General features: G+C 45.7%; 1 protein-coding gene across 4 annotated transcripts in view; it reads left to right on the top strand.

Moving 5' to 3' along the window:
* EXOC4 (exocyst complex component 4) overlaps positions 1-25113 on the top strand; it is a 411272-nt gene that overhangs the window by 105079 nt on the left and 281080 nt on the right. For 3 of the 4 annotated variants that reach the window (XM_065856603.2, XM_071803542.1, XM_071803543.1), the window contains exons 8-9: positions 3219-3364; positions 7632-7720. In XM_065856603.2, the coding sequence (XP_065712675.1) occupies positions 3219-3364; positions 7632-7720 (235 nt within the window). Of the gene's footprint in view, positions 1-3218; positions 3365-7631; positions 7721-23370; positions 23573-25113 lie in introns of those variants that run through there. The other variant, XM_071803544.1, reaches the window with a different exon arrangement.

Raw genomic sequence — 25113 nt, forward strand, 5'->3', positions numbered from 1 at the left:
AGCGATGCTGTCAACTTTGCCTTCTGACAAAGCTGTATGCAGCCATTTCCAGTTAGCTAATTAATAGCTCTGGTCATAGTGGGACCTACTCTGTGTTGATTATCTTCAATGACAAACTTTTTATAGTAATTATTTTCATAGGTATTTGAAATGGGCCAAGTTCTGGTCCATTCGATGCAGGAAGGTGTTGATGTGGCCACTCTTGGATGTGCTTTCACTGGCTTATTAAGCTACTTCTAATTACTGTTGTCTTAAAAACTAAGACCAAATTTAGACTGGAAATCAGTTTTGCCCAATGAAAGAGAAACATTCAAAAATAATCTTGTTATTTTGACTTCTGCCAAGTCCTTGGTGTAAATGTAACTTTATCTCTCGTTATCTATTTAAAGCGAAATTTGTCATCATCATGTGAACACTGGTTAGGCAAGATCTGTGTTCCCTAAATCCGTGTTGCTGGACATGAATTCTATTACTCTGCCTTAATTCTTTTTTAATAGAGTCTTCTGTCATCGTTTGGTGATTTTTCTCCCTGATCAATAGGAGGTGGAGAGGCCACTGATTACCTGGTCATCCCATTTGCCCTTGCAAAATTCATGGCATGGTGTTAGTTGACATTTGATTATTTTCTGGATCTCCCCCCAAATCTATGAAGGCATAATGAAAATCAATGAGTTTGTAACCGCCGTGATTTTTTTGATGGAGCAAATTGTTCACACCACACCATCCGTCTTAATTCGGAGCATCTGAGGATGTGAAATACTGATTTACAGATTTTAATTGATGGAATAGGACTTCAGAGCTCAGGGTTCTTGTCTGAAACCCCACAAGAGGTTCAAATAATGAATGAATTGAGCTGTCACCCCATGGCCAGACGCATTTTCTAGGTCTATCTTGAGCACTTGAAGACATCACAACTTACACAACTTCTCATGGGACTCAACCAAAGCATTAAAATGTGGATATTGAGAGCTGCAGGTGGAGAAAGCGCTTTGTTCTCTTGCTTTAGCTACAGCTTTACTTGTTTGACATCGATGTAAATGTTGTACATTGGCAGCAGAATTCAACCGCTGAACCCAAAGTCCTCGTTCTAGATGAATGGGATGTTGCAAACTTTACATTCACCTGTAAATCTTGCTGTATGTCTATGTGATCAATGTCTAACGAGGTTTTTGATCGATGGTTGAGCAAGTGCTAATCAGGTGTTACGAGACCAAATCAAGAAATCCCTCGGTTGGTTTAGACAAGCTCCTGTTTGCTTAAGCATGAGAACATCTGGTTTTTCTTTTCGTTTAAGTGGATTTTAAGCTTCGAACTTGCTGTGGCTTCTAACATTGAATTATGATGCTTATTAAAACCCCCTCGCAGGACTATGAGAGCAGAACAACTGCATGACTTGAGCTGTCGAGGGGATAAATGGAAGCTGATGACAGCGGGTGACGGCCACGCGATGCACAACGCAAGGAGACCTGGAAACTTGGGGCTGTTTATTGCTTTGAGGCGAGATTTTCAGACTGACCCACACGTTCTTCGTATTTCTTGAGAATTATAAGGGTTTTAGGCTTCGTTTTAGCCCAATGTAGGGTGTGTTGGAGATCGCTCCCGCTTGACTGTGAGTTGTCACAGCTCAGCTGCGCTTTTATTTATTATAGTTAATGATTTTGTTCTGAAGAATTAGTGTAAGTGTTGAATACTGGAGCACAAAGAGCTTTTTTTCTTCTTTATTTCCCAATCTGTGGCATTTTCAGAACTGTTTTGAGTATCAAACCGCAAACTCAATCTTTGTTTTGGTATTTCGCTTTTTAACCAACAGGAATATTCCATTAATTCTGAACTCAAACTTCTTGTAATCTTGGAGCCAAATACTGTACAAAATGCTTTACATTTCCAAGTCCTTGATATAAATTGACAGCAGAGCTGCAGAATCCATTCGAAATACATTCCATCCATAATGGGAGAACAAACTGCTAAGCATTCTTCTTTATATTTTTTCAAACTTGATTAAGTTGGAGGGTTTAATTACATTTCTGTGGCGATTTCAGGGTTGTTAAATAGAGAGGATGATAATGCAAAGACGTGAATACAGACGGATTTGGTAAATTACTGTTAAAAATTAACACTGTTTATTTTTACTCTTAATAATTGTGCATTTTGAAAGCTTGCTCTCAGGTAAAGTTTTAATTGAGATGTTTTAGGAGTTGAAGTTTCTTCATGTTTGTATTATGTTCTTCTTCTCCCCAGCTGTCCCGAATTGTTTCTAATTAGGAAGACGATACCATTTGCCTGGATATTTATTCATATGTAATTTGTTTAAACTTAAACAGTGCAGCACTGATCTATTTCTTTCATTACAGACAACTCTTTGATGGGCTTTGACGGGCTAATTATGAAAATGGAACACATTACTAATAGCCTCAGAGTAGTTTTCTGAAAATAAATAATGACTTTGCGAATGCACTGACAAAAGTGAACTTTTAAAGGGTTTCTTTCCATATTCAGACACAAGAAAATGAGAAGTGAATGGCTTGGGGGTCTCTTTCTGCTTCTGCAACGTTGACGTTGTTTCAACAGCAGCAAATATCAGACTACAAGGGTCTCACAAAGGGGACCCCCAAGCCCTTACTGAGCATCTTGCACTAAAGGAAAATCAATTCTAAATTACACTGGAGGCTGTAGGAATTCTTATTTTCAGCTTTACAAGCAGAATGTTTGGTTTGGGAGCAATTAAAGGGCAATTTTTGCATCATTTCCTGGACTTTTTTTCCAACAGCACCTGCACCCACACACGGATGGTTTTTATTTCTACATGTATAGAAAATAATAGGCATACATATGCGTGTGTAAAATACACTTCTGTAAGTGAACAGATCAGTATTGTTGACCTTTGTGTTTTGAAGAGCTGTGGTGTGTAATGAGTCTGTAAAGTCGAGCCAATAACCCACCCACCGCCTCCCTGCTGATAGAACCGCTTTTGGGACAGCGGGGACTTGTGGCAAGTGCCTTTGGTACCAGATTGAGTTGGTCAAATAATGCAACATAAGCTTTAGCAGAGTAGAGACTCTAAGATAACATTTCTGAAAATAAAGCAAGGTTTGTGCTAGAACTGCTGAGTCTTTTATTAGTTTGGAGTCCTACGGATTGCCTAAAGATCCTAAACATTCAAGTTACACTATGATGCTGTTTTATTCCCCATGCTGAGTTCCCTGTTGTTCTTTTGGCAGATGCTGCTGACCGAGTATCTGGACATGAAGAACACCCGCACGGCCTCGGAGCCATCGGCCCAGCTCAGCTACGCCAGCTCGGGGAGAGAATTCGCAGCCTTCTTCGCCAAGAAGAAACCTCAGAGGCCTAAAAACCCTTTGTTCAAGTAAGTGCTGGGCCGGTGTTAAAGCTGCGCCTAAGCTGTCTGTGGTGCCTCAAGCGCCGCACGGCGCTGGCTGCTGATCTTGATTTCACAGCCTGAGTTTTGAGATGGAGATTTAATGCCCGAAGCCGGAGCTTCGGGAAGGTCTCTGTGGTGGATTCATCGCTGGTTTTTAAAGTGTAGCTTGTTCCAGGGCTCGTCTTGGGAATGGGATCCCATTATACCCACTGCTCGAAGCGTGCAGTGATACATTCTGCCTATCTTTGTCCGTGGTAAATTCAGGACCTGTTACAGAGAGTGATAAAGGGGACTGGACAAAGAGAATTAAGATAAGTGTATAATTACTAGATAGTGAGAGGATTAACTGCTTAGTCTAACTCTGAATGAGAGTTCAATGAATTAAGTAGTTGGGAGGAGAGCGTAAGACAGAGGATTAGAGGCTGGATGGTCAAGGGAAGGATTTGGGGGAACAAATTTAATGTGCAAGAAGAAATAGTTGGTGAGCTGCGCTGTTAGGAGAGATGCTCTTGTTGTTACATCTCTGTGTCTGTTCACCTCTCCAGGGATGGTGACTCCAGCACTGCCCTGGGCAGCCTGTTCCAATGCCCCACAGCCCTTTGGGGAAGAAATTGTTCCCCACATCCAACCTCAACCTCCCCTGGTGCAACTTGAGGCCGTTTCCTCTGCTCCTGGCGCTTGTTCCTGGGGAGCAGAGCCCGACCCCCCCAGCGCTAAGCTCCTTTCAGGCAGTTGCAATAAGGTTGTTCAGAATTGTTGTTTTACAATGAGGTTGTTCGAAAGCAGGAGCAAGTTTCACGGTAGATTGAAGGGAATGGCAGAGCTGTGGTTGGAACACCCGCAGCTTGCGTCTTTAACCTTTTCACCGCGCTCAGCTGCAGCAGGAACAGCGTCTGAGCATCCTCAGCCACCCCTCTGGACCAGAAGCTGCTGCAGGGCTCATGTTGTCCTTCACTCCCCATCTGAGCAGTGAGAAACCTTATGATGCTTTGCAATCCAGAATAGTGGTTAAAAAAAAATACAGATTGTAGTGGAATATTTGCTCGAGAGGCAGCGATTGGAAATGAACTCATGTTGTCATCCCGTATTAGCTGGAGATGGGGATCCATGAAGTTCGGGTGTTTTTAATATAGAACCTCTTATCTGTGATCAGAGGTAGATCTTTATATGGTGGGGAATTAATGCAGGAGCTTCAGTAATCGGAAAGGTTGGGAGTGATGGGCTGTTGGGGGCAAGTAGGAGCTTCATGTTCTGCATCTTCTTTACAGCCTTGTTTTTTCAGCTAAAACTTATTTATCCATTATCCAGAACTCCCAGTGCTTTGCTCCGTGCGTATCTGGTGCTGATGTTGTTATAGTACCAGAGGCCCCTGTTAGAAATCCAAGTGTTTTCCACTGCCATGTCTCCCTCACACAGAATGAGCTGTCTGGGTGTAATATTCTGTTATTAGGAGCTTAACTGTTGCCTGGAGGATTTCAGAGGTGCATCCTGCCCCTGTCAACCCATGGTAAATTCATCCCTGCCCTTTTTATTTGTTTGTTTTAACACTCCTATGACTGTTTGGCTGGAGAATTCCCCTCTTTGAATTTACTCTTGACTTGCAGATGTGTATTGAAGCAAAATAGGGCTGCTCACCTTTTCATACGGTGTCATTTCTTGGGTGTACTCGGACCATTTAAGTTGGAGGACTAAGGACGCTCTGATGCACCTCCAGCAGTTTGGAGCTGTGTGTTAGTTTGTCAGCAGGGAGTGAAGATGGGTGTAATTGTTCAAAGCGAAGGTGCGTAACCTCGTAGGAGCAAGACGTCTCTTACCGCTCACCGGCTTGTCACCAAGTCATTGCCGGCACGGCGGTGACAGCAGCATTTATTGGGAGCTCTTATTTGGTTATCTGTCTCCTGTCAGCTGTCACTGTATCTACGGAAATCTCCCTTGAAATGGAATTTCTCAGCCCGCTGAGAGATGTACATTTGATGGAGCGTTAGTCTTGTCTCCTCTCCCATCTTTAGGCTCTTTTTTCTTGCCTTCCCATCAGCTCTGTCCGAATCGGAGGAGCCGTCTGCGTCTCATCGGAATATCTGCATTTAATTCCTCACTTCAGAAGCCTCTTAGAGCCGTGCTCCACCTCGCCTTTCACTCCCAGGTGGATGCAGGTGTTTGTGCCCTATCCTGGGATAGCTTGCTGTCAGCTAATTTTATAATTACCAGTATTTTTCCTAATTGCGTGTTGTAGAAATAATGGGAAGAACGAGGACGCCTCAATTGTGTCCTGCTGTCTGGAAATCAGTAACTGGCTTCAGTTTCCCTATCTTCAAAATGACTTTAAGTCTCTAGGGGAAGAAAAGTCATGATGGATTTATTTGTTTTAATTGTGGGCTTAAAAAAAAGAACATTTCAGAACGATTTCTTCCTGGAAAGGGCATTGGAACAGGCTGCCCAGGGCAGTGGTGGAGTCACCATCCCTGGAGGGGTTGAACAGACACGGAGATGATGTTCTTAGGGACATGGTTTAGTGCTGATGTTGGGTTAATGGTTGGACTTGATGATTCTTAAGCATCTTTTGCAACCAAAGTGATTCTACAATCACAAACCTGGCTTTCTCCTCAGCCACAAGGTAGCCAAGTGCACGTTCAGGTTGCCATCTCCCTACAGATCGGATTTTCAGCTGGGAATTGGACGTTGGTGGGAAAGGAGTGAATTGTACCAGCAGATGTTGAACACCCCATGCATTCGTCTCAGGCTTGGCTGTAATTATGTCTAATTCTGTGTAAAAATATTTTGAAAGCTTTGCTGTGGCAGGATCAGCAATGAGGAAAAGAGCTACAAGAGTAGAGGAGTTAAGTGGGAATAGCAATGTGGGAGAAGAGCAGAGGAGGGGAGATAAGCGGAGAGAGACTGGATGGATGTGGGAAAGAAGCAGATGTGATGAGATCCTTCAGCAAAACCCTCTGCAGGGCTCTGAGGGATCATCCGAGTTGCTCTTTCAAGGAGAACACTGAGGTTTGTTGCTGTTTCCCTTGACCTGAAGCTTCTGGTTTTGATGCTCGGAGAAGACCTGTGAGCCATGGCCGTAGTGTTGCCCTTCATATCTCACTGGGGAGCAAAGGGAACACATCATAAATATGGAGCCAAGAATTTCCTGTTCATTTAATTAAAGTTTTATGTGTTTGTTGTATTCTGATAGATGGTTCTTAGTTCAGTTGCAATAATACCGACATTCACAGTCCAAATTGGGGCAGTAAAGCCTCATTAATAGTATTATAATAACCTTAACACTGCTCCAGGAGAAAGCTTACAAAAGCTGTTCTCTGGTGGGATGCTCGTGTTTCCAGCACTGAGGCTGATCCAGTTTTCCTTAGCAGGAGAGTTGAGGAGGAGACAGGGCATGTTACAGCAAATCATCAGCGTCTTGAGTTTGATGTTGGTGAGAGATGGTTTCCCTCTACGTCTTGTGTCCACTTTGGCTGTTTGAAGATGCTTTGTCCCCATCACCTCCTCTATTCCCCTGGTCCCCAGTGCTGGTGGCAGAGCTGCCCAGTCCATCCTGGGCACTCAAAGGGCCCTTGGCCTCATCACTGAGCTCAGGCAGGTTGGACCCAAAACCCTTGGCCATGGGATACTTGTGACCACAGGGACACCCAGCTCAGGGCACGGCAAACCCGGAGCTGTGCTGATGCTCCCCAGTGGCAGCTCAGAGCTCGTGGTCTTTCACTATCAATGGCAGAAATCATGTTTATGGGTGACAGGAGTTGGAAAATACACCTCCAGCTCTCAGATGAATTTTTGTGCTGTGATGGAGCTGTAAGATAATTTAGTACTCTCTGGTGTCCAGGAGAATGTTAGTGTTTCATTTTTATGTATATAGCAATTTAGATGGTTCAAACCTATGGCTTTGCTTTGGGTTTTACTGTTTCTTGGGGCCATTCCTACTGGGTGCTCCCAGTTGATACAGCAGGTGCTGGCAGAGCTCTGTTGACTGGGGATGCAGAACGTGGTGCGTCAGTCATGGAGTTTTATAGGAACAATGTGCTTTTGTCCACTTGGATAATTTTGCTCTGACGTTCAGGGAATCACAGAATGGGCTGGGTTGGAAGAGACCTCAGAGATCATCCAGTCCAACCCTTGGTCCAACTCCAGTCCATTGACCAGATCATGGCACTAAGTGCCATGTCCAAGATCCTTCTTATCTGGAGCTGACCAGTACTGCTATGGATGACAAACTGACTGGATTTATTATTGGTTCTCATTGCAGGTTCGAGTCCTCCTCCCATGCCATTAGCATGAGCGCCTATTTGCGTGAGCAGAGAAGGGAGCTGTACAGCAGAAGTGGAGAACTTCAAGGTGGGAAAATCGATCGTGTGCTAGTTTAGATCATTCTGTTTTGCAGGAGCTTGAATATCCTGTCCGTGCTACACGTCAGGGTGTTAATACCTCTCTCCTTTGCCACACAGGCTGCAAAGCTCTTCAGTTTTTAAACTCAGTGTATTTATTCTTATTATGTTGTGAAGCAGCAGGATTTATCTTTATTCCCTCTTCAGCTGGAGGTCTAGATCTTAAAAATACTCATACAACAACGGATGAAATGCAGAAAATCTCACCATGAGCATTGCTTTTGAATGTGATAATTAACCTGTGTTACTTTGGGAGCTGAGCTTAGTCATCTCATGTTTGAAGTTATAAAAGTCTGTTGTATGGACTAAAGTGACCAATTCTTTCGTTTGTACAACACTTGAAGAGTCGCGGAGTGTTTGAAAATGGTGGATTTGGTTCCTGCTGGTTCCTGTTGCTTGTGGCCAGTGCTGCAGACACACAGACAAGTGTTCTGTCAAGTTTCGTTTGTTTTCCTGAATATTCTAATTGATGAAAATGTTGGTTTGGGGAGCAAAATCAATGGAAGATCTTCAAGCTGTCATAACATATAGAAGGAGTAAATTCTCACGTATCATCTATTCTAGATTCTCATTGGGATAATTGTAACAAGAAAATAATACGTACTCTTCAGATATTATGGTGATGGGCAAGGGTAGAATTTCTCCTTTAAATCTTACTCAGGATGATTTTCGCTTGGCTTTTAATTGAGGATGTTACATAATTTACAAGAGAATTTTGAGATGGCGTAGTGTTTCTTCCCTCCATTTGTAAATGAGTTGTTGTCCTCAGTGGCAAGTTAAATGCACAACGGTGTGAAAAGAAGCCTGGAGGGACACACAGTGTCCTTGTGGTCAGATTGCTTCGTTTAGGTGGCTCTACAGAGATGATCTTAGTATTGATGATTAAGGATATAATGATTCATTCTGTGGTGAATATTCAGCTATTTCTGGGTGGACTGTGAAGGAAGAGTCTGAAATTATGATGTACCAAAGCTGACAGTTGCCCACACTGTGATATGACACTATACAGGAATAAATAAAGTGGAGATACCCATCTTCTCAATTGTGGCATCACCGCTTACACACCCTTGGAAGGTGTTTGGCTTACGGCTCTTTATCTGTTGAGGCTCAGGTTCTCACCTTCTAAATCTGTAACATGCTCTTATGTCCAGGATCAACTGAAAGAGGATCTTGTGAAGCGGAAGCTGTTTTATGGCACCATCATTTTCTTATACCAGTGGGCAGTAGGATTTAACGAGTTCCTTCTCACAAAATCACAGAGTGGTTGGGGTTGCAAGGGGCCTCTGGAGATCACCCAGTCCGACCTGGATTAACGCAGGGTCACCAGAGCAGATCACACAGGAAGGTGTCCAGGTGGGTTTGAATGTCTCAGAGAAGGAGACTCCACAACCTCTCTGGGCAGCCTGGGCCAGGCTCTGGCACCTCAAAGGAAAGAAGTTTCTCCTCATGTTCAGATGGACCCTCCTGTGCTTCAGTCTGTGCCCATTGCCCCTCATCCTGTCGTTGGGCACCACTGAACAGAGTCTGGTCCATCCTCTGACACCCACCCTGGAGATATTTATAACCATTGATGAGATCCCCTCTCAGCTTCTCTTCTCCAGCTCAACAGCCCCAGCTCTCTCAGTCTCTCCTCATCTGAAAGATGCTCCAGACTCCTCATCAACTTGATATCCCAGCACTGGACTCCCTCCAGTAATTCCTTGTCCTTCTTGATCTGGGAAGCCCAGAACTCCAGATGTGGCCTCCCCAGGGCAGAGCAGAGGGGGAAGAACAACCTCCCTGACCTGCTGGTCACACTTTTCCTAATACACCCCAGGGACCATTGGCCTCTTGGCCACAAGGGCTTCTCCACAGCTCTGTACTACAAACCACATGGGTTCAAAGCCAAGAATTTTGAAGCGGTTGAGCACTAAGTTCAGAGCAACAGTGGGACCATCAGGGGACCCCTACCACTTGCCTCCAAAATTTCGTGTCTGTTTGGGATGATTCCTGTTGCCTTCTTTCATTCCCAGTTACCTCCACACCCTCACCTGCCCAGTTGTTGCTTTGAAAGATGTCAGAGTGACTCCCTATAGATATAAGAGGAATCTGGAGGCACCACTTGTCATGAGTGGGAGGTTGTGATTTTTTCAGGAGAGGAAGATGCGGAAAAGCTGCTCACAATTCCAGCTGAGGGGTTGGAGAAAACACAACCTACGAGCTGACAAAGAAATAAAGAAGAAAGTACAGGAATTAGTGCGGACGGGGACAAGATTATCTTGCCCTTTCTGAATGAGTTGGAAGAGCTTGAACGTGATGCAATAGGTGACAAAAAGTCCATGTAGGGAGTCAATATGGACAATAGATGAGGTGACTTTGCTGAGGAATTTTGCAGTGTAACCATCAAGAGAAGTTTCCCTTTGAACCTTTGTGTTAAAAATGTCCAATCTTTTCTTGCTATTATAAGCTGCTGTTCCCTTTTAGGTGGGTCATTAATCTTCTCAAATCCCAGACCACAGCAAGATCTGCATTTTGATATATTTCTTTTTTCCTCCTTTTTTAAAGAGATATACAAATGAATTGTTCAGTCAGGTTGCTGTAATGCAGGCAGGTGACACTGTTTCTTATGTGAATGCCCCACAGTTTCTTGTCCTGAGAGCTGGATCTACAGGCTCGATTTTTCAGTGGCCACAGGGGGAGGGTGGCTTGTTAGGAAATATTTTTCCTGAATAAGATCTTCAAAGAAACATAGGCATTAAAAAAAACCGCAAACTTGTAAAAGTTCGGTTCATGCCAATTTTTTTGAAGTAAGAATTTAATTTAAATAGTCTTAATGTCTGAAGATCAGAGGAATGCTTTGTCATTAACCTCTTTCATTTGGACTGAGTGCACACATTATCCTTCAATGCGAAAGGGGACCTGCTGTAAGTCATTTAGAGATGGAAGGATTCCAGGTTCCAGTATAAGTTGGGGAATGACCTATTAGAGAGCAGTGTAGGGGAAAGGGACCTGGGGGTCCTGGGGACAGCAGGGTGACCATGAGCCAGCACTGGGCCCTTGTGGCCAGGAAGCCAATGGTACCTGGGGTGGGTTAGAAGGGGGTGGTCAGTAGGTCAGAGAGGTTCTCCTGCCCCTCTGCTCTGCCCTGGGGAGACCATACCTGGAATATTGTGTCCGGTTGTGGCCCCTCAGCTCCAGAAGGACAGGGAACTGCTGGAGAGAGTCCAGCGCAGGGCAACAAAGATGCTGAAGGGAGTGGAGCATCTCCCGTGTGAGGAAAGGCTGAGGGAGCTGGGGCTCTGGAGCTGGAGAAGAGGAGACTGAGGGGTGACCTCATTCATGTTTACAGATATAGAAAGGGTGAGTGTCAGGAGGATGGAGCCAGGCTCTTCTCGGTGACAAACAATGATAGGACAAGGGGCAATGGGTTCAAACTGGAACACAGGAGGTTCCACTTGAATTTGAGAAGAAACTTGTTGAGAGTGAGGGTACCAGAGCCTGGCCCAGGCTGCCCAGGGAGGTTGTGGAGTCTCCTTCTCTGCAGACATTCAAACCCGCCTGGACACCTTCCTGTGGAACCTCAGCTGGGTGTTCCTGCTCCATGGGGGATTGCACTGGATGAGCTTTCCAGGGCCCTTCCAACCCCTGACATTCTGGGATTCTGTGATCCTTCTGTGTTATTGCACTGAAATCAGAGGAGGGAGACTTAGGCCATGTATTTTTTTTCCTTGAAGTTGAACGCACAAGTTCCTTACCAGTTGTAATTAAAAAGAGGGTGAAGGAAAAAAAGGTGAGTACATAACTCAAAGGGGGATGGGGTTGTAGTTGGGCTTGCCCCCGAGGGGCAGCATTCTAAAACAGATGAGGACCGGGTGGCCTCCTGTGCCCCTAGGGAGAAATTGGTGTGCTCTGCTCGCTCCCTGAAATGCCTGTACACCAATGCGCGCAGCATGGGGAATAAGCAGGAGGAGTTAGAATCCTATGTTCGGTTGGGAGATTATGATCTGGTGGCAATTACAGAAACGTGGTGGGACAGTTCACATGACTGGAATGTGGTCATGGATGGCTACGCCCTTTTCAGGAAAGACAGGCCAGCCAGGCGTGGTGGTGGAGCTGCTCTCTATGTGAGAGAGCAACTGCAATGTACTAAATTCTGCCCAGGAGCGGATGAGGAACGAGTTGAGAGTGTATGGGTCAGGATCAAGGGGCAGGCTGGTAGGGGTGATACTGTTGTAGGTGTCTATTACAGGCCACCAGATCAGGCTGAGGAAGTTGATGAGGCCTTCTATGCGCAGCTGAGAGTGGCCTCACAGTCACAGGCCCTGGTTGTTGTGGGTGATTTTAACTTCCCTGATGTTTGCTGGAAGGACCATTCAGCCAGCCAGCCACAGTCCAGGAGGTTCCTCCAGTGCATTGATGATAACTTCCTCATGCAGATGGTGGAGGAGCCGACCAGGAGAGGTGCACTGCTGGATCTCATCCTCACTAACAAAGAGGGTCTGGTTGAAGCAGTAAAGGTTGAGGGCTGCCTGGGTTGCAGTGACCACGAGATGGTGGAGTTCAGCATCTCGTGTGGCAGGAACAGAATAGCAAGTAGAATTGCAACCCTGGACTTTGGCAGGGCTAATTTCGGCCTTTTCAAGCAACTGCTGAGGGAAACCCCATGGGCAAGACTGCTTGAAGGAAAAGGGGCCCAAGAGAGCTGGATTGCATTCAGAGATTGCTTCTTCCATGCTCAGGATCAGAGCATCCCCACACGTAGGAAGTCGAGGAAGGGAGCCAGAAGGCCTGCGTGGTTGAATAGGGATCTGTTGGGTATGCTCAAGCAGAAGAGGCGAGTTTACAGGTCATGGAAGCCGGGACTGGCCACTTGGGAGGAATATAAGGCTGCTGTTAGAGGATGCAGGAAGGCAGCTAGGGTAGCCAAGGCCTCCTTAGAATTACAGCTGGCGAGAGGGGTCAAGGACAGCAAGAAGAACTTTTTCAAATACATAGCAGATAAAACTAATACCAGAGGCAATGTAGGCCCACTGATGAATGAGGTGGGTGCCCTGGTGGCAGAAGACACAGAGAAGGCAGAATTGCTGAATGCCGCCTTTGTCTCTGTCTACTCCGCTGGAGGATGTCCTGGGGAACCCTGTACCCCTGAGACCCTGGATGAAGCCAGGTTAATGGAGGAGTTTGCTTTAGTCGATGAGGACTGGGTTAGGGAACAATTAAGTAGTCTGGACGTCCATAAATCCATGGGTCCAGATGGGATGCATCCGCGGGTGCTGAGGGAGCTGGCTGAAGTCATTGCTAGACCGCTATCCATCATTTTTGCCAAGTCTTGGGAAACGGGAGAGGTGCCCGAGGATTGGAGGAAAGCAAATGTCACTCCAGTCTTTAAAAAGGGCAAGAAGGAGGACCCGGGTAATTATAGACCGGTCAGCCTCACCTCTGTCCCTGGGAAAGTAATGGAACAGCTTATCCTTGGTGCCATCTCAAGGCACATCAGGGATAAGAGGGTCATTAGGGGCAGTCAGCATGGCTTTACCAAGGGTAAGTCATGCTTGACCAACCTCATAGCCTTTTATGAGAATGTAACAAGGTGGATGGATGATGGCAGAGCGGTGGATGTGGTCTACCTTGACTTCAGTAAAGCCTTTGACACAGTCCCTCACAGCATCCTCACAGCTAAATTGAGGAGGTGTGGTCTCGACAATAGAGTAGTGAGGTGGGTTGCAAACTGGCTTAAAGAGAGAAGCCAGAGAGTGGTGGTCAATGGTGCGAAGTCCAGTTGGAGGCCAGTATCTAGTGGAGTGCCTCAGGGGTCAGTACTGGGGCCAATATTATTCAATATATTCATTAATGATTTAGACGAGGGAATTGAGTGTACTATCAGCAAGTTTGCTGATGACACTAAGCTGGGAGGAGTGGCTGACACGCCAGAAGGCTGTGCCGCCATCCAGCGGGACCTGGACAGGCTGGAGAGTTGGGCGGGGGATAATCTGATGGAATTTAACAAGGGAAAGTGTAGAGTCCTGCATCTGGGCAGGAACAATCCCAAGTTCCAGTGTAGGTTGGGGCATGACCTATTAGAGAGCAGTGTAGGGGAAAGGGACCTGGGGGTCCTGGTGGACAACAGGATGACCATGAGCCAGCACTGTGCCCTTGTGGCCAGGAAGGCCAATGGCATCCTTGGGTGTATTACAAGGGGGGTGGTCAGTAGATCGAGAGAGGTCCTCCTTCCCCTCTACTCCGCCCTGGTGAGACCCCATCTGGAATATTGTGTCCAGTTCTGGGCCCCTCAGTTCAAGAAGGACAGGGAACTGCTGGAGAGGGTCCAGCGTAGGGCAACAAAGATGATTAAGGGAGTGGAGCATCTCCCTTATGAAGAAAGGCTGAGGGAGCTGGGGCTCTTTAGTTTGGAGAAGAGGAGACTGAGGGGTGACCTTATTAATGTTTATAAATATATAAAGGGTGAGTGCCACGAGGATGGAGTCAGGCTCTTCTCAGTGGCAAACAATGATAGGACAAGGGGCAATGGGATCAAGCTGGAACACAAGAGGTTCCACTTAAATTTGAGAAAGAACTTCTTCTCAGTGAGGGTAACGGAGCACTGGAACAGGCTACCCAGGGAGGTTGTGGAGTCTCCTTCCCTGGAGACATTCAAAGCCCGCCTGGACACCTTCCTGTGCGACCTCACCTAGGCGTTCCTGCTCCAGCAGGGGGATTGGACTAGATGATCTTTTGAGGTCCCTTCCAATCCCAAACATACTGTGATACTGTGATACTGTGATAACTCAAATATCTCCTAGATTAACACAGACATGATGCCCCAGGATATTGTCAGAAGTACAGTGGCAGAGGTGATTTCTTCTTCTTGGAGCTTTCTTGTCAACCCTGCGCTGTGGAATCAAATCTGCGGGTTTATCCCTGGCTGGTAGGGCCAACAACCTGGAGCCTCATTGCAGCTTTTCCTTCCATGGAGGCAACATGTTTATCCAATCCTTACAAAAGGAATAATTTACTGCTTTTGAGATCCACGCCTCTGCCACGTTTGGTGGGAATTGGCTCACGAGCTCAATTGGTGTGAGGATGGGACAGACAGAAGATGAGATAACTCTTATTTTCATCGGAAACCAGGCTAAAATGTCGCTGTATTTTGCTGCAGAGGTGGCCGCTTGTCACTGGATGGTGAAATAAATCCCGTGAGTGCACCTTATTTCATTCCACTGCTGCCTTCACTTCCCAATGATTTCATGGGAATAAAAGGAAAATATGGTTTTTGCTTGTGGCGGCAGGGAGGTGTCACTGGGGCTGCACACTGGGGCAGGAGGGAAGTCTACAGGGAACTTGAGGGTTTTTTCATTAAATTCAATGTAATTGACATCTGAAAACCATAATTTCAAGCAAAAATTTAAAGAAATACCACTGCTGTTCAGCATAGTATCTGTGCATGTTTAGATTTCTGAATTTGTGTGCTGGTAATGGTTTTGAAAGGCACTAACTCAGGTTCTAATTTTGTTGTGTTGAACATGATGTGGATGTGATAATGTGTGTAGTATGTCATACAACAGTTTGTGTTGAAGGGGCCTTCAAAGCTCCTCCACTTCCCCCTCTGCCATGAGCAGGGACATCTTCAGCAGCTCAGGTTGCTCAGAGCCCTGTCCAGCCCGGCCTGGGATGTCTCCAGGGATGGTTCATCCACCACCTCCCTGGGCAACCTGGGCCAGGCTCTCACCACCCTCAGGGGAAAAAAATTTCTTCATGTCCAGCCTGAATCTCCCTCCTTTAGTTTAAAACCATCACCTCTTGTCCTATTGCAATAAGTCCTGCTAAAAGGTCTGTCCCCATCTTTGTTCTCAACCCCTTTTAAGTATGGAAGGGTGTAATGAGGTCTCCCCGGAGCTTCTCTTCTCCAGCTGAACACCCCAACTCTCTCAGCCTGTCCTCCCAGCAGAGCTGTTCCAGCCTCGGTCATTCCTGTGGCTCCTCTGACCCCTCTCCAGCAGGTCCATGTGTGTCCTGTGCTGAGGACCCAGAGCTGGACCAGCACTGCGGGAGGGTCTCACCACAGTGGGGCAGAGGGGCAAGATCCCCTCCCTGACCTGCTGCCCACGGTCCTTTTGGTGCAACCCATTGCTGCTCCCATTGCCAGGTCGTGTTGAGCTTCTCACCAACCAGCACCCCAAGTCCTTCTCCTCAGGGCTGCTCTACCTGAAAGGCTGAGTTTTTACGTGATCTTTACCAGCACAGTCTCCTCACACAAGCGTCTTGAGGTCTCTCTTCCAGGGGGTTGACCTGTTGGTGTTTTCTGGGGCAGAGAGGCAATGGCAGGAGCTGCATTCTGGAAATGCCACTCAATTAAGAAAAATCAGTGATACCCACAACAGGAGCAAAAGGAGCTGTGACTGAAAATGGAAAGCTCAGGGGATGATAATCCTTATTTCAGAAGGCGTATAATCTGAACTGGTGATCATTCTAACTCGTCGATGGCCTCGTGTGCTGGGATTTGGAAGGCCCGAGGTAGGAGAGCTCGGAGGGCACGAGGTGTCTCGCCAGGAGCTGCTCGCTCTTGGCTGATAGTTGTCCAAGGTGATGTTGGTTACAGGCTCCTTCAAAATCCATCGGCTGCTATTTCCGAGTCCTGTGGCCACAGGGAATTCACATAGCTGTGTGTTGTGGTCACGGTAACCACAGCCTCAGTGCATTTGATCAGTAGAAATGGGAAAAGATGGGGTATTTTTTAATACACTGTGAAAAATCTGAAGAGCCTCGAGGGTGCCGGTCAGGATGGAAAACAACATCAGGCTTCTCCGTTATCTGTGTGCATCCAGGCCCCACCAGTTCAGAGCAAGGTCAGATTTTCTTATGTTATACACTTGGGCTGTTTTTAAGAATGAAATGTGAGGTGTTCCCGATCAGCTGTTGTTCCCATGGATGATAATGGACTCAGCAAGTCTTAAAATTTGGATTTGGTATTTCTCTTCACCCTGGAAGCTCAGTGCACTTCAGCATTGATCAAACCTCTCAGTGTCTATGAGGGGTAGGATTTTATTTGGATTGGAAGATCCACCTTTCAGTCTTTAGTTAGATCGCACTGATTTGGGTCTGAATACCTTATGGTATTAATATATATATATACACACACACACACACATAGTGGTTTGGACCCATTTGATACAGGTATGGGTTGAATGAGGCGCCCTTGAGAAATTCCTGCCTGCTGGGCTTTTCTGCTCTGGAAGAAGGTTGAAAATATTCGTGTGTTGTCTTTGTGCCTTTTTGTGTCCTCGCTGATCCTATTACTTGGGCATCTCGCAGGTGAGTTTGTGCTCGAATTATCACTGCAAGTTGGTGTGGACAAGGAAAGCAGAAATAAGTCAAGTGGCTTTGCAGAGAAAGTCCTTAATAGAACTAAGAATGAAGTTCATGTCCCAGAGCAGCGTTCCCCAAACTGCTGGGCGCATTTTGTGTGCTGAACTGGAACAGCAAAAATGCTTTGTTTCTTAATGTAGTTACAGAAGCAGTTTTAGTCCAGAGCAGCCCTGTGGCGCAGTGCACTTCTCTTTACTTCTGAAAAAATGTGGATAAGCTCATTTTGCATTGAAGTTTTAGTTCATCAGAGGTGAAAGGGACCTGGGGGTCCTGGGGACAGCAGGGTGAGCATGAGCCAGCACTGGGCCCTTGTGGCCAGGAAGGCCAATGGTACCTGGGGTGGGTTAGAAGGGGGTGGTCAGTAGGTCAGAGAGGTTCTCCTGCCCCTCTGCTCTGCCCTGGGGAGACCACACCTGGAATATTGTGTCCAGTTGTGGCCCCTCAGCTCCAGAAGGACAGGGAACTGCTGGAGAGAGTCCAGCGCAGGGCAACAAAGATGCTGAAGGGAGTGGAGCATCTCCCGTGTGAGGAAAGGCTGGGGGAGCTGGGGCTCTGGAGCTGGAGAAGAGGAGACTGAGGGGTGACCTCATTCATGTTTACAGATATAGAAAGGGGCAGTGTCAGGAGGATGGAGCCAGGCTCTTCTCGGTGACAACCAATGACAGGACAAGGGGCAATGGGTTCAAACTGGAACACAAAAGGTTCCACTTAAATTTGAGATGAAACTTGTTGGGGGTGAGGGTGGCAGAGCCTGGCCCAGGCTGCCCAGGGAGGTTGTGGAGTCTCCTTCTCTGCAGACATTCAAACCCGCCTGGACACCTTCCTGTGGAACCTCAGCTGGGTGTTCCTGCTCCATGGGGGATTGCACTGGATGAGCTTCCCAGGTCGCTTCCAACCCCTGACATTCTGGGCTTCTGTGATTTTCAAATACCCAGGACTCTTGTGTGACTTCATTCTTCTGGTCCGAGTAGTAGAGCATTATATAAATGTAAGATTTAAACTCCAAAGTGAAAATTTAATGTGAGTCTTTTGTAGATTCTAAATATGCAGCACTCAAACATCTCAAAGTTGGCCAGTAGTTCAACTATATATATATGTGATGTATAGTATTCCTCTTTTGCTAGGTACTGTGTGCAATGTTACCTTTCTTAATGGAACGTCACTTAATAGTGTCCACATGTTTGTCTCCAGGTTTGCAAGGGATCTGACTTGGAGTTTGGGCCTGACCTGAATGGTTCAGGTGTGAGTGGTGCTCAGAATTACCTGATCTCTGTAAGTTTAAAGGATCAAACTCAGTGAGTCAGGACTCAAAACTAAAGGCGTATTGAGTCCAGCTCTAGCAAATAGGGCTGTGAAACAAAGGTCTGTTGTAATGAGACTGGAATTTTTTTTAACCTAATTTCTTATAAGTGAAACCTTTTGGGGAGTTTGTCTTGTCCAGGTGATAAATGGAGTGGATTTGTGTTATGTTCCCATGTGCTGTTATCTACCCTTGGTCCAAGCCTGAAAATTTCTTACCATAAGGTTTGAAGTAATTAATGGAAATCAAAGAGAAAGTCGGCTAATTAAGATTTTGACACCAAGCAATAGCAGCGGAGGCAAATGTGATCTGGTATGACAAGGGCACCGTGTAAGTGCAGGTCCGGGGAAAACGTGGTTATTTGTAGGTGCCGTGTTCCATTTGGATTCACCGAGGGGCTGCCGGGGGGAACCAGCTGCGTTCCCCGCTGACGAGAACCAATCTTGACGTTTCGGTAATGAAAATGCGGTTCAGCACCTTTCAGAGATGTGTATGATAATATGTTGTCAGTCAGAGGAGGGGGAGACGCAATAGAATCCTTGTCTACTTTAAAGGAGACATCGTGACAAACGGCCCCTTTTTCGATGGGGAATAACCAGGTGAACAATCAGCAAAAACCGTGGTTGTGCGGAGGCGGGGGAATGGGTTTGATGTTCCCAACCTCCCGCTTTTGTCTCCCCGGGATGCTGAGGATCACAGTTCCCTTTGAGCTGGCAGAGGGAGGAGGAAGATGGCTTTTTTGTGCTTTGACAGTATTAACGCCATCGTCTCGTTCAGCCCGTGTAAGCCCACTTATTATTTCCTCTGCGTGCGGGTTTTTTCTGCTTTAGCGGATTAGCCGCGCTGTCTCTTCAAAGGCTCCCCAATCAAGAAGGGGTTATTAAAACCCGGGCGCTTTATGACTGAGAATTAATTAGAGCAGCATTTTCATGCAAAACATCCAATTTTTTGATTAGCAATGGAGCAGGGCCGCAATTAACACTCTAGGAAGCTTAAATTTCCAGCGTTTTGATTCTCAGGAAATGAGATTATCAAACTGGGGTCAGGCACTTGACAGCAAAAAGGGGATTATGTGCAAGAAAATAATTTGTTTCTTGATATTTTTTTATGCCTCTGAGATTGTTATTAAAGCTACGGTGGGTTCAGAGGGAGGCAAAAATAGGAGGGAGATGCCTAAAAATGGGAGCAGGAGGGACCCTTTGCTTTGCACAGCGAGGGGGGCATTAACAAAGAGCTCTTCATGGCCCGGCGATGGGGAGAACACACTTTGGATTTTGCGTTTCATCTACGGCAACAGGTTTGCATTGCTTTCCCGGGCTTAGTCCGTCTTTTCCCATCGATGCATTTTGAGAAACCTGCAGTTTTGAAATATTCAGAATATTTGTATTCACAGCACTGAGGCAACGCAATGGTTTCAGTAGCCACATCATTTTGTCTCGTTCCTTTAAGCGAGCGTGTGATTTTAAAGCAGATTTTTGATCCATTGCTGGTGTCTTAGGACTTATATTGCGATTTATTAGAGGCCGACGTGGGGATCTGTGAAAAAGCAGCGGGGCAAATGTCACCTTTAGCCAACACTTCAGGTTTGGGGGGGTTTGTATCTCCCACGTATTTCTTGTCACTTTTCAGGGTGTTGAAAGTCGGGCTTGGGCTGTGAAATCTCATCTTGTGTTGGGGACTCCAGGCTCAGCCATCACGAGGCAGTTGATCCATATTTGCCGATTGCTCTGAGTTCAGAGAGCACCAGTGAGCATCTCTGGAAAATCAGCCATCATCCATCTCCTTAAAACAGCCGTACAATTCTTTTAATGCCTCCTTAGTTTCGGGCAGAATTGTTCCTGGAAGCCAATAGTGTTGTTTGCACCTTCTTGGCCCTGGGTCGTGCGTGGTGGTTTCATCCTTTCCAGTGGCACTCGTGGTGTCCGGACCCCTCGCTCTGACCCTGCACCTTGAATTGCTTTTCACACGTTGGAGCTTTTGCAACCCCTGCTCACTTGTGCTTTACTCCCTCGGCAATGCTTTCCAACCTTCAACCATGACAATATCCCAGTATTGGGTTTCAGGTCATCTCATTCAGGGCTTCTAAGTCAGTCCTTGGTCTTAACTTCAAGCTCTTCTTGCTTTAGTCTGTAACCCATACACTGTTCTCATTGCTTCAAAGCCTGAGGACCTCTAGTAATGTATTGTCAGACACCATGTAGTCATTCTATTTAATATAAAACCCACAAACACTAGGCCATCAAGGTGTTGTAACAGTAGAGGAGCTTCTCAAAGACTGACAGTCAAACATGGACTCATCTATGAGTTGTGTCCTTGTCCGTCTTCACGACTTCCCTACCAGTGCTGAGCTTCTCTCCCCTATTGATACGAGGGAGCACATTGAGAACACTGCTCATGGGATAAAATATCCCCTACAAATTAATTAAGTCTTATTAATAGTGCTGGGAAGTGGCTCCGATCAGATCTGGTTTGTGTTGTGCTGGAACCATTTTGGGCAGGGAGATTCAGGTTCTCTGGGATCTGCCCTGTCATGGTTTCTCGTTTGGAAACTAATCAGGGATTTTCAAGGTATTTATTTGCAGCTTCTTTTCAGCTTGGAGTTTTGGATTACTGAAGAATTTGAGGGCTTTGTGGTGAATTTACGAAAATGCTGAGGAATTATCTTGTGTTACGCAGATTAAAACAGAATAGGCAGGAAATATTGATGCCTGTGAACTCCAATACCCTGTTTTGCATCCGTTCCTGGAGTGGTTTTTTGCAGGAGGATGAAGCTTTTGGAGGGACTGAGCCATCCCAGTGTGATTCAGTAGGATCTGCTACCCATGAAAATCAGTCTGTGTGCTTTTATTCGTTTAATCTGACTCATTCAAGGAATCATTTTAGGTTCCTCCTGAGCTGGGTTTTTTCTTAGCAGGACATTCCAGGGAGCCTTTGGTACCCCAGGTGGAGATTCCTACATTGATCTTCCATTATCGTTAATGGTAATTAAGTTGGTTCAGTCTGACAATTGCCAAGTGCCAAACAACATCATAGAGAGTCAGGCTGTAAAATGAGAAATAAAATATCCAGTGGGAATGTGGATGAGCTGAACAGAATTGGCTGGGTTAGAATTCACCCTGGTGAAGGTTCAGTGGTTAATCCTGTTCTTTTGGGATCTTTAGATTAGCCAAAACTACGATACGTATCCTTCAATACCTATTGAAAGAGATTTATACAATGTGTAGAATGATTGCTTCACTTTGAAACTGCTGTGGTGACATTGTATATATTTTTTCTATTATTTTAAAATCTATCCCGTTAAACAGTCCAAAGTCCAAAGATGCTCTTAGTTGCTTATGTTTTATGTTGAGATCTTGCTGACATTTGGATTTTCCAGCAAGTTCTTACTTTTCATCTTGAAGTTTGCCCAGATAATTTCTTTAATGTAGATCAAATTCTTGTTTCCTTGTCTGTAATTTCTTTGTTTTCACCAACTTCATTAGAAAGACCATCAATACATTGCCGAAACGTGGCTTTTATTCCTCCTGCTTGTCAGAGTAGCTTATCCCAATTACAAGAGAGAAGTCAAACAGAATTTTGAATGGGGACTGAACTGCCTTCTTGCCTCTTCTGCAAGTTTTCCACCCTTCAAGCTGAGCCGCCTCCAGAAAGCAGCAAAATATCACAGAATACAGCAAATTACAACCTATAGCTTGGGGGTGAGTGTGGAGGCAGGAGCTCTATTCTTGTACCAGTTCCATAGGTAAAGCCGTGTTTAATCTCTGGCCCTGTCATCCTAAAACCTCTAATCTATAGTTGACATCCCTTAAAAATGCGAATCCATTGTTTTTCAAGTAGCATAAAAAATGCACCAGGGATGGCTATATTAGCATTTGGATTTTCTTCTTTGGCTTAGATAGATGGATATGTATATATATATATATATATTTATACTGAAGAGTATTTTATCTTAATAATGTCGCAATGCAACTTTACAGTGACAGAGTAGTGGGCAGCTTTAGAAAGCCCGGCTTTCAAGTAGGGTTAAAGCCATTTAGGTGAGCACGAATTAACATTTCCCTTGTCTTGTAAAGGTCACCCTTTAATTGAGATTCACCACGTTCCGTCCCAAGCCCGGGTTCGAGGAGACCTCTCTTCTCAAAGAGCCACAAATTGGCAGCATAATCTCATCAGTGGCTTAGGTTGGGCGGTAATAAATCATCCAATTCCAAGCTAACGAAACTGCCACGCAGCATAAAACACGCCAGCTGCTTGAAGGACTTTTGTGGCTTAAAGTTGGAATAACAGTTGGAGGATCTGTGGATGTCTTGGGTTTTTCCTAATAAGGAAGAACTGTTGGGAAGAAAGTCGTTTTTACCTCATTAAAGGATCAAAATATTAACACGTTTGGTTTTACGGTAGCTGCGATGTGAATTGAAGATGTGGTGTTGCTATCCTGTATATATGTTTGTATATGATATTTCTGAAGTTAGTGCAAAAAAAAGGCAATGGCTTTTGTACATCCATTGTACCCTGACTGTTCTAGAGAGATAACTGTGCGTTGAGAAGGTGATTCCTTTCTGTGAAGATGGAACTTGAATCAATAAAGCGGTGTGATTTAGAGTTTTGCGTTTAGAAATAGTGTGTGTAGAAGGGTAGGGGAAGGGCTATTTATGGAGGCTGGAGATGGAGAAAAGCGATGCCCATGAGAAGCACCAGAGCTTTAAAGCTTCCTGTCCATGGGTTGCTAAATCTCGAATCTCCTGACCTCGTGTTGCTTTTGGAGCTTGAGTTGAGTTGTCCATTCAGGAGTTTGGGATGGGAAATTGACTGCTGCTTGTACACCTTCCAGTGCACAGACCTGGCACCAAGAACTTGTGTAGAGATGTCCCTGTTCTGCTGTTGATTGACTTGCAATCTGACTTCTTGTACCCACCTCATTTCACTTCTTGTTTTTGGTCTTTTTCTTTTCATAGCAGCTCACTAGATCAAGGCCGGTATGACCCATAAGGACCTGCCAGTGCACCGAATGTGAAGGAACTTCATGTTGCTTTCGGATTGGAGTGGACAGATCATAGAATGGTTTGGGTTGAAGGGACCTTCAAAGCTCCCCCAGTGCCACCCCTGCCATGAGCAGGGACATCTTCAGCAGCTCAGGTTGCTCAGAGCCCCGTCCAGCCTGGCCTGGGATGTCTCCAGGGATGGTTCATCCACCATCTCTCTGGCCAACCTGGGCCAGGCTCTCACCACCCTCAGGGCCAACAATTTCTCCTGAATCTCCCTCCTTTAGTTTAAAACCACCACCCCTTGGCCTATCACAACAGGCCCTACTCAAAAGTCCATCCCACCTTTCTTATGGGCCCCTTTTAATCCAGAAAGGCTGCACTAAGGTCTCCCCAGAGCTTCTGTTCTCCAGCTGAACACCCCAACTCTCTCAGCCTGTCCTCCCAGCAGAGCTGTTCCAGCCTCGGATCATTCCTGTGGCTCCTCTGGCCCCTCTCCAGCAGGTCCATGTGTGTCCTGTGCTGAGGGCTCCCTATTGTCCCCATGTTCTTTTGAATGACCAGAGACAAGAGCTGGTGGCATTTCTGGAGTACAGAAAGGTCCATCTGGTGAAGAAGTTGTAGAAGGACGTGGTGTGCATGTTGGATACAAATTTAGTAGGAGTTTCCTTGTGTTGTTAGTCCAGTTTCAGTGAGCTGAACTTGGATGATTTCATGGAAAAATGATTCAATGGACATCCTAGCACTGAGAAACGCTTACGTTCCCCTCAAACTGTACCCAGATATCTCTCTGGGCAGATAATAATAGTGTGATGAGCACAGGCTCCATGGGATGACCCTTGTGGTCTTTCTGTGGGACACGTCCTGGGCAGGGCCAGTTCTTTCTCTTCAGGAGTCCCAGGACTGTTCTCTTGAGGTGCCTTCTCTTCTGTGCATACTTTCTCCAGTTTTTACCCAATCTTCTCCTCAAATTGAGACCCCTTTTTGCTTATGACCTTTTCCCTTTTCATCAGTGGCTTCACAGTTTCAGCAAATGCCTGATGGTGCCACAGGATCCTCGGGTTTTGCTTCTCCAGTGGCGATTGGGATCAGATCATTTGGCTCATTTTGGGAGAGGAGCGCCTGACGATTTCTTCCCAAGGATTCATCATTTGATTACACACCAACAAAGATTGGTCACTGTTTATCCCTATATACACTTTATACACTAATACGCCACATTTATATCTAATTTCCTAAAGAAACGGGGCAGGGAAGGTAACCAGGCCTCATGTTTAGGCATTTTCAGTTCCTCATGCGCATCTGCACACTGAGGTCCGAATATAAATTCGTGCTCTATGTATAGATATCTGCATTTTTCCCACTTCCATTGCCAGTCTCTTTAGCTCTGTAGTCACCACAAAGGTAAAGTTATTAAAATCAGATTTTTCTGTGTGTTTTCTCCATATAAAACTTCTGCAGCTGCTCCAAGTTTGGTGGAGAAAGCCAGGCTGATTCTTTCTCTTCTAAATATCGGGTACCACAAATCCGTGCTGAACATCTCATTAGTGTTTTCATATTTCATTGTAATTGCTTAATAGTGTAATAGGCAAGGCTTGCTGCTCAGTAGCTGGATTTTACATAATATCAAAAATATTCTAAGTGATTGGGGGCTTGTAGTGCATCTGTGCTCCTCTTTGGGAATTTCAATTACGCCGATCATGTGGTTGTGTTTGATTT

The sequence above is a fragment of the Patagioenas fasciata genome, chromosome 1 (assembly GCF_037038585.1).
Source record: "Patagioenas fasciata isolate bPatFas1 chromosome 1, bPatFas1.hap1, whole genome shotgun sequence".
NCBI lineage: Eukaryota > Metazoa > Chordata > Aves > Columbiformes > Columbidae > Patagioenas > Patagioenas fasciata.